Source organism: Babylonia areolata, chromosome 18 (assembly GCF_041734735.1).
Source record: "Babylonia areolata isolate BAREFJ2019XMU chromosome 18, ASM4173473v1, whole genome shotgun sequence".
Lineage (NCBI taxonomy): Eukaryota > Metazoa > Mollusca > Gastropoda > Neogastropoda > Buccinidae > Babylonia > Babylonia areolata.
Window position 1 is genome coordinate 46,306,974 of NC_134893.1, and position 10,000 is coordinate 46,316,973.

General features: G+C 39.3%; 1 protein-coding gene across 1 annotated transcript in view; it reads left to right on the plus strand.

The window, feature by feature from the left end:
* Positions 1-7,215, plus strand: part of LOC143292843 (CDGSH iron-sulfur domain-containing protein 2 homolog B-like) — a 9,783-nt gene extending 2,568 nt beyond the window's left edge. Inside the window, exons 2-3 of the mRNA XM_076603464.1 lie at positions 1-179; positions 2,561-7,215. The exon at positions 1-179 is cut by the window's left edge and continues 30 nt beyond it. Coding sequence (XP_076459579.1) covers positions 1-179; positions 2,561-2,656 — 275 coding nt within the window. The 3' untranslated portion in view covers positions 2,657-7,215. The remainder of the gene's footprint in view (positions 180-2,560) is intronic.
* The last annotated feature ends 2,785 nt before the right edge of the window (positions 7,216-10,000 follow it).

Sequence of the window (10,000 nt, forward strand, 5' to 3'; positions counted from 1 at the left end):
TGGGCACGGTGTCCATCATTGTGTACGTGACGGTGCTGGCTTTCAAGCCTCCACCCAAGCCCAAGGACACACCGGTCAACCTGAAGGTGCAGAAGGAGAGCCCCAAGGTGGTCAACATGGTGGACATTGAGGACCTGGGTGACAAGATCAGCTATTGCCGCTGCTGGAGGTCCAAGAAGGTACAGAAGAAATATATATGCCTATATATATATATCCCTTTTGATTTGAAAACACGCTCAGGCAGAAAAAAAAGAAAAAAAGAAGGAAAAAGAAAAAACACCCCAAATGGGTTGTGGTTCTCATACTGTAGTGATACACTCTCCCTGGGAAGAGCAGCCCAAATTTCACATGGAGAAATCTGTTGTGAAAAAAGATGGGAGTACAATACAAATAATTTATTAATATAATGCAGCATGGGCATGACGTGACAGTAGAGAGGGAAAGGGAGTTGGAGTTTAAAGGTTTTTGAAAAAAAAGTGACTGGCTGTTTCTGATGTGTTTTTAAAAAAAAAAAAAAAATTCTTCCAATTTTTTTTTTATATATATAAAAGAAAATATATCATTATATGTGAAGTTAAGCAATCACTATCAGGTCATTTAAAAATCATTGACGTTGGAGATATTTCCTATGCTTGCCTTTTTTTTTCTCTTCTCTAATCCTGCAGCCAGTCCAGTCTCTAGCCTGGATGGTATTGCTATACCCTGCTGCAGTTTTGTTGAATCTGGTTTTGAATACTTCAGACAATGCAGTATGTTATAAGAAATTTGGTAAGCAGGTCAGATTTCCTGACCAACATAATGAACATTACGCTAATTTATAGGCATGTGTATCACTCAGTTTATGCTGAATATAATAATTGTTGTTAAAAGAAACAGAGTTCCACTATGAATCTCTATAGCAGTGACAATATCACCCCCATCCTTTTCCTTCATAGAAATAAAGGTAAAGAGAGCCAAATCCTATGCATACAGGGTTTAATTTTTAACTAAAGCCTAAAAACACTTACAATGCACTGTGAGACTGAGAGTGTTAATTTGTGAAGAAAAATGTTAAGGACGCCAAACATTGCACTGGTGTGTCAAGTGTGTGTGTGTGTGTGTGTGCTTGTGTGTGGTCTAGTGGTTAGGATTCCTGGCTTTCACACAGGTGGCACAGGTTCAGTTCCAGGCATGGAAAGTTTCTTGGAGGGAGGCAGCAGAATGATTAAGATGCTTATCTGCCAGTACAGTGCTGTCAGGGTCTGTTCAAATCTGGGTCTGGCCCTTTCTGCTAACTTTGACCGGACTTCGTGGAAAATCAAACTGAGCGTCTAGTCATTCGGGTGAGACAGTAAAGTGAGGTCTTGTGTACAGCTCACACTTTACGCAGTGAAACACAGCCTATGGAAAGACACTAGTCATTCGGGTGAGACAGTAAAGTGAGGTCTTGTGTACAGCTCACACTTGATGCAGTGAAACACAGCCTATGGAAAGACACTAGTCATTTGGGTGAGACAATAAAGTGAGGTCTTGTGTGCAGTAAAACACAGCATATGGAAAGACACTAGTCATTTGGGTGAGACAGTAAAGTGAGGTCTTGTGTGCAGTAAAACACAGCATATGGAAAGACACGAGTCATTTGGGTGAGACAATAAAGTGAGGTCTTGTGTGCAGTAAAACACAGCCTATGGAAAGACACGAGTCATTTGGGTGAGACAGTAAAGTGAGGTCTTGTGTGCAGTAAAACACAGCCTATGGAAAGACACTAGTCATTCGGGTGAGACAGTAAAGTGAGGTCTTGTGTGCAGTAAAACACAGCATATGGAAAGACACGAGTCATTTGGGTGAGACAGTAAAGTGAGGTCTTGTGTGCAGTAAAACACAGCATATGGAAAGACACTAGTCATTTGGGTGAGACAGTAAAGTGAGGTCTTGTGTGCAGTAAAACACAGCCTATGGAAAGACACGAGTCATTTGGGTGAGACAATAAAGTGAGGTCTTGTGTGCAAGTGAAACACAGCATATGGAAAGACACTAGTCATTTGGGTGAGACAATAAAGTGAGGTCTTGTGTGCAGTAAAACACAGCCTATGGAAAGACACGAGTCATTTGGGTGAGACAATAAAGTGAGGTCTTGTGTGCAGTAAAACACAGCCTATGGAAAGACACGAGTCATTTGGGTGAGACAATAAAGTGAGGTCTTGTGTGCAGTTAAACACAGCCTATGGAAAGACACTAGTCATTTGGGTGAGACAGTAAAGTGAGGTCTTGTCTACAAGACACACTTGATGCAGTGAAACACAAGTTATGGCAAGACAAGTGTTGTCCTCTGTCAAAATTCTGTAGGAGAAATCCACTCTGATGGGAACAAAAGTATATATGATATAAATTATCATGTGTGCACTCAAGGCCTGACTAAGCGCATTAGGTTATGCTGTTGGTCAGGCATCTGCCAAGTAGATGTGTTGTGGCATATATGGTTTTGTCCACATGCAGTTATGCCTCCTTGAGAAACTGAAACTGAGTGTGTGTGTGTGTGTGTGTGTGTGTGTGTGTGTGTGTGTGTGTGTGTGTGTCTCAGTTCCCCCTGTGTGACGGTGCCCACAACAAGCACAACGAAGAGACCAACGACAACGTGGGCCCTCTGGTTCTGCGGCGCAAGGAGGCTGCCAAGTAATCATCCATATATCCCCCCCACGAACATCCTCCCACACTCCCATTTCGTTCTTCCTCCACTTGCAGAGTGCTGATAACTCTTCACAACAACAAATGAGCATCCTCGATTGATCTGTCAAGTGTCTATTGTGTGTGTGTAATATGTGTGTGTGTGTCAGCATCCTGACCTGTTCTGTTGCCAGACTCTCAGCTCTGCTTTCCCATATGGGTATAGTAAATGGATTTTTGGTTTTGGATTAAAAAAAAAAACCAGAAAAAAGAAAAGAAAAAAGAACGATTATATATTTTTTGAATTTTGTGCAATTATTTCCTCTTAGTTTTATGTTCAGTTTGCACTGGCTTTTTGAAGGGTCAGGAGTTTAGGTCTTTCTGTTAAGGTTTTTTTTTGGGGGTTTTTGTTTTTTTTGCACTAAAGTTTGGGGAAGGTGGGTGTTGGGCTTTTATTATGTTTGAAACCTGTCATTGTGTTACTGTATATGCAGAGCATTGTTGTTGTGAATGGTTTTCTCGTGGATTTTTTTTTACAGTACATTATTATGTTGCTGTACTTTGGGGGGGAGGGGGGGGGGGCTTTTTTTGGACTGGTTTGAAATGGTTATTGTGTACTTTGTTAGTTTAAAAAAAATTTTTTATTTGATTACAACAGATACTGGATTATCCAACATTGTATTTGTTTGATTTCTCCTTTGTGAATGTGTAAAGCAGACATGTATTGTAGTTGTTTCAGTTTCATGCTGTTATCCATTTTTGGCTCATTTATATTACTGTAACACAGTTGTCATTAAAGAAATGACGAGTTAACCCTATTGTCACTAAATAACACAGTTGTCATGAAAGAAATGATGAATTTAACATTTTCCTCAGCTGGAATGAAAAAGGAGAAAAAGTTTGCTGTCTTGTGTCGAAATTAGATAGAATATACTAGGAAAAGTTCTCTTGTTCACTTTATGGGGAATTCACAAAATTAGATGTGTGTAAAATGAATGATTTTCACAACAATGACTAGTTTTAGGAAAGGTGGTTTTGAACAGTTTTGTTTTTGGAAACTGACTCGTGCAGTTGCTGCTCGGGTGTATTTTAAAATTAAGAGCATTAAAAGTGTAAGTAGAATCACATTTATAAAGAAATTGCTGTGGGTTTTGCCTTTGTTGTTTTTTGGTGTTGAAATGTACACTTCTCTTTACTATCTTTTTTTTTTTTTTTTTTTTACACTGCGTAGTTGCACAGCATCAGTACAGTGAATGTTGTTACTGTTTCTGTTGTTGACATTGATTGTTAGTGCCACCGGATCATTTACATCTCCAGAATAATCTGATAAAAGTTGGTCAGATCTTGCATTTCCTCCCAGGAGTCTTTAGTTGTTTGAGGAGAAATGATCGTAGTACAAGAAAATGTCTGTGAAGAGCATTCTGCACTTTTGTTTGGAGTCAGTGGAAACCCCCACCCAGAAAAACAAACAAACCAAAACAAGAAAAAAAAACCTGGCTGAGATCCACTGGGAACGAAATGGTTGCTGTGTGTGGTCATATATGTGTGCGAGAGAGAGAGGGGTAGAGAGAGTGGATGAACTGTGTGAACAAGGATCATACTGATCCCACAGCTCTTTGCAGAGAGATACTGAACAGGCATCTGCTTAGCACAGTCTAGTAGCTGAGAACATTTAAATACTGTAATTGTTAAAGCATTTATGGAAGGAAAAAGTCTCACTGATTATCATCAGCACAGTGTTTGAACATATGTTATTTCCAGTGATGCAAATTTCAGTAGAAATATCTACAGTGTAGATATATATGTTTGTTTGTGTCAGCTTCAAAATTGGGTCCTTATTTAATTTCCCTTTAAAAAATTTTTTTTTTAACATCTTACATCTTCATTTCTTCATCACTTTTCATTTGTTGTTATGAAGGAGTTAAATGTTGGCAGATATCTTACTGGTAATATTATTGTGCTTTTTGTATTTCCACTGTAAAGGTGAACATCGATGACCACAAAGCTTGTTGAGGATGGTTGAAAGTTGTTTTCTAGCAGCAGCATTGGGATGGACATCACAAGTAAGGGTGGCAAGTATTCCCTCATTGGAAAAAAACAGTATTGTCCTCCTTTGCCCATGCTCTTCACTGCAGATGACCAACCAGTGTTCTTTGGGGTGTTTTTTTTTGCATGTGTTTGTGTGTTATTACTGTTACTACTGTGATTTGTTGAAGATTCTCTCGTGTTGTCTTTGAATTGATTATCTCAAGATGCCAATCAAAACAGTTAATGCCATACATGGTCTCCCATATTCAGCATAAGAGTTACGCACAGAGTTGGTGTGATCACTATGTATCCACAGTTGGTGCACAATGTTATATATATCCACAGTTGGTGTGATCACTATCCACAGTTGGTGTGATCTCTGTATATCCAGCACATAGTTATTTGAAGTGGAGGACAGCACATGTTGTATAACTTTTGCATTTATCAGAGTACTTTCAATGTTGCAAATGTATGGGGAAATTATAGTCAATATATTAAATAATAAATTGGAATTAGACAAAAGTGTATGGTTATTATATACCAATGATTTGGATTGATTTTAACCTGAGTATATTAGCATGCATAATGTATTTGGGATAAAACTATTAAAAGAGTTTTTCTTAATGGAAGGACTATGTCATAAAGTATTTATAGAAATTTCTGGAAGATTGTTGAAATCCCAAAGCATAGTTTTTGTGTGCATCTGTCTCTTCTGTGATTGAGAGCTCAGTGTGCAGTGGGCTGGGTTTTACTGTTCTTGAGGGTTTGTGAAGTGCTGTCCATAGATACAAAAAGATGACCAACTGCAATAATATGCCTTTAATCAGCTGTTTCAATTGTTAGTATACTCTGGTGTAAAAGTAATTTACATGTTAAATATGCTCCCATACTTATGAAAGGTGCTGAATGTGAAAATCAAAGCTGATGATGTGGCACTTTTGAAAGCTTCAGCAGCATCTCAGCGCTGTACAGTGAACAATTTGAAATAGATCCCGTCAAGCATGCCTGTGTATGCCACTTCTGTTATAAAGAATGTGCACATTTAACACTAATAACAGTATGAGAAACATGACAGGAATTGTCCTTGAGAAATGCGGTCTTTTGCAAAGACCATTAATTTTATTAAAATAAATGCTGTCAATTCAAGCGCAGGATGGACAAACGTGTGTAGTGTGTCATACATGTGCAGTCTGGTTTAAAAAAAAATTTTTTTGCTCTATTGCCAATAGCGATGACAGTTTTGTGTTATAAATGACAGAGGCAATTACTGTTTAAGAGGACCAAGAGACCAGAACAAATTTTTCTTAAAATATGAATTGTCCGAGTGGTAATCAAGAGGATGTTCAGAAGGCATATGGAACTTAATGTTTTGTGTCATTTGTTGCACACTGACACATCTCAAGAACAATCTTTGGTACTTTGGTAAAGAGGGGGTAATAATTAGGTAAATGCTCCATAACAACAAGTGATCACAAATGTTTTATCAGTTTTGCAAATTTGAGTGACATTTCTTTCGATGCTTGGCGTGTGGCACTTTTTCTGCTTTGTGATAAGGTCTTAAAGTAACATCTAGAATGGACAGCTTTGCATATGAAGCCATATCAAAACCTACAGATTTGTTAAATACCAGCACCACATGACAGTGACCAGAGGTTTGCTTGGTATTGTGTTCTGAAGTTAGCTTATCATTTCTTTCTTTGGACGTTCCTTTCTTAGATTCTCAAGACTAATTGCATTCAGTTTTTCTTTGTGCATGCAGTAACCATGCCTGTTTATTGCTTGAAATCGTCAGTTTCAGTATATGATTCATCGAGAGGAAAGTCTTTTAAACTTATTTTGCCACTTCACAAACTGGGATTCTTAATTAATTGAGTATACTAAAGTGGAATTCCACCATACTCTGGCATCTGGCTGGGATGCAAAAATGCTTGTAGAAGTTTACATTGGCGATTGGGGATGCTGATGACATAAAGCAAACATGGATCATGGCTTTTTTCTCGCTGTATCGGCCTGTGTTTTCCTTAGGGGTATGTGGATGGAGCAGATGATGTGGTACTCATTTATGCCCAGCATTTTCAGCTGACTGTCTGAAGGGGGTGAGGAATGTGAAGAGCCAAAGGTTGTTTGATAGTTGAAGAGATGAGCATGTAGCCAAAGCTGTTTGATTAACAACATTAATATGGTGTTGGGTCTGGATTTTTGTTTCCCTTTTTGCATTCGCTGTCTTTAAAATTTGATTTTCTGAAAGGAAATTGTTATCACTGCTGTTTTAACACACTTTTGTAGATGTATGTTCTAATAATGTATAGATTTATAGCTATCATATATATATATAGAAAGTAAATCAGTATATTCAGTTTCATTCCAAATTAGAGGTGCTGCTGCTTTGCTGTGCGTCTTGTGTCTCACTGGAGTACACCCGTATGTAAGTTTTTTTTTTTTTTTCACCAGAATGTAGATGTGATGTGCATATCTGTTGAGTGCCAGTTGCGCTCAGTGTATGGGGTGCAGAATAACATATACAATACAGAACTAGAAGCCGGTGATCGGTGTGTTGTCTTGCTTTTGTGACGGAGAAAGAGACAGACAGACAGAGAGAGTGGATGCATTGAATTTCTGAGGGTAAGCATGCACACTTGAAGAGATTTGAATAAGTGGATATTTTTATTTTCTGAGGGTATTATAAGCATGCATGGTTGTTTTACATCGAACCCTCAAAGGCAAACACATAAAATAAATCTTTAAAAAAAAGCAACATAAAACAGAAAAAAAAGTATTTTAAAAGAAGGAAAAGAGGAGTAAACAAACAAGAAATTTTGAGGAAAAAATGTGTTATGTAAAAGATGAGAAGAAGAAAAAGAAGAGAGAGAGTGGCATGCACATTTTGGATGTATGGTTTTTCTTCGGTCTCTTTCTTCACACCTTTTTTATCTTTCTAGCTCAGTGGCTACCTTTTTCCTACCCCCTCCTCCCATCTGACTTTGTTTTTGCCACTGTCTTCATCTTTATCACTGCTTACTACACATGCAAATTTCTTCTTCTTTTTTTTTTTTAACTGGTTTTGACAGATTTCTGGAAGAGCAGAAATGGCACTGCTTTTCATATGAAATATTTAAGTGAAAAAAAAAATCAAATTAAATCAAAGGGTTTTGTCATTCTGGGTTGATAAAAAGTTCAACATTTGGGAAAACATGGGGGCAGAGGGGAGAGGGGGGGTGTCATGAGCAAGATGATGGTATTTTATTGTGCTTTAAAGTTTTGATAACATGTCTTTCACAGTTAAAACCAAAAGAGAATGGCAAACACACACACACGCAGACACACACACACACACTGCACATATAAACAAAGAAACAAAAAAAGCAAAAGCTTGTGACAAAGTCTCATGCGTATGCTTGCGTTTGAGCATAAAAATGTACACAACATTAAACACACACACATGTATACTCACGCTACAAGAAACTACAACAAAAAACAAAAACAAAAAAACAAAACAAAACAAAACAACAAACAAAAAGAAAAGAACAAGATCTCCAAATCGACTTTCTTTCAGGGGTGGTGGTGGGGTTTGGGTGTTGTGAACGATGAAAAAGTAGTCTTTGTGAGTCTGTGTCTTGTTTCAAACTGTCTGTCACTGTGTTTCTCTGTCACTGTCTGTGTTTCTCTGTGACTCAGGTGAGCACTTCACACCTGCTGTCTATAAATTTCTGAACACAGACTGCTGCTATGGTGACAGTGGCTTTGTTGTTGGTTTTCATTTCCATGATCATTCATCTGACAACGATGATGGCAGGCGACATGGACACAAAGGGAAGTAAGGAGTGTGCACTGAACACAGCTGCTGTGTTCACAGTTATGGCCATTAGCAACGTTTTGTGATGAGAAAACATGATGGAGAGGAAACATTGTAATTGTTTGCGTGCGTGCGCATTTGTCTTTGTGCGCTTTTCTGAGTGTGTGGTTGTGGGGGTGGGCGGGTGGGGTGAGGTAGGGGTGAGGGGTAGGGGGCAAAGGGAGCAGAAGGTATGAGAGAGAGGAGAAAGGGAGAGAGAGAGATGGGAGAGACAGGAAGAGAGAGAGAGAGAGAGAGAGAGAGAGAGAGAACGCAATTAGTGTTGCTGCACCCATTCTCTCCCCCTTTCAGTATTCCTCCACTCTCCCTTCGTCCCTTCCTTCTTCAGCGTGGGGGTCATGTGTGGGTGGGGTAGGTTGAGGGCGAAGGGTGCAGTGGTGTGTGTGTGTGTGTGTGTGTGTGTGTGTGTGTGCCAGTGCGCGCGCGCGCATACGCGTTTGAGAGGGCTTATGAATGAGTGTCCCCGCACCTTTTTATGTGGTTGAACGTTCATTTAAAATATTTTCAAAGTGCTTGATATTAGACGAAAGTGAGAGAAAAGCACGAGAGAAGAAAAAGAAAAAAAAAGTGAATGTTATCCAGTGCATGCGTGTACACGAATGCTCGTCATTTGTACCACTATATTTGTTTTTAGTTTTAATCTCAGAGATTAACTGTACAGTTAAAGCCAGCTGTCATCAATAAAGAGCATGCATGACAGAGATGACAAAAGTGCTATTTCAGAAGTGAAAAGCCTCACAGAAGAACATGGACATATGGTCATATTCATGTTAATCCGAAAAAAAAGAAGAATTGTTACAAATTGATACAAACACACGCGCGCGCGCGTTCACACACACACACACACACACACACACACACACACACACACACACACACACAGTCTGATGGCAGGTGTCAAGGAGACCAGGGGAGGTAAAGAAGCTGCACCTAAACACAAATGCCATGCACAAATTGTGTCCCTTGGCGGCAACGCTTTGTGATGAAAAACACGAGTCACGAATACACACACATCAAGTTACACACACACACACACACACACACACACACACACACACACACACACACACACACAGAGTATGCAGCTACTAAGATATAGTTCACTTAAAAAAATCACACTGACTTAAAATGTAATCGGGGTAACCGGCATTAAATCGCTAGGCAGCACTTCCATAGATCACCAAATTATTATATTTAAGAGGCAACAACTTTAGTTCATATACCTACTACTAGTTCATTCAACACACTCTAATAGCCCTTCTCCCCTCCCCCCCCCCCCCCATCCTATCCCCATATTCTGTCTCCCATCCCCACCGGCCCCCCACACCGGCCCCAAACCGCCTCGCCCTCATCCTGTACAGAAAAAACACACAAAAAACTACAGGCCTAAACTAATTCGCCCCCCCCCTCTCCCCACACCTAACTTCCTTCCCATGCACACACACATACAGTTTGTAAATACTATAATTATGCTCT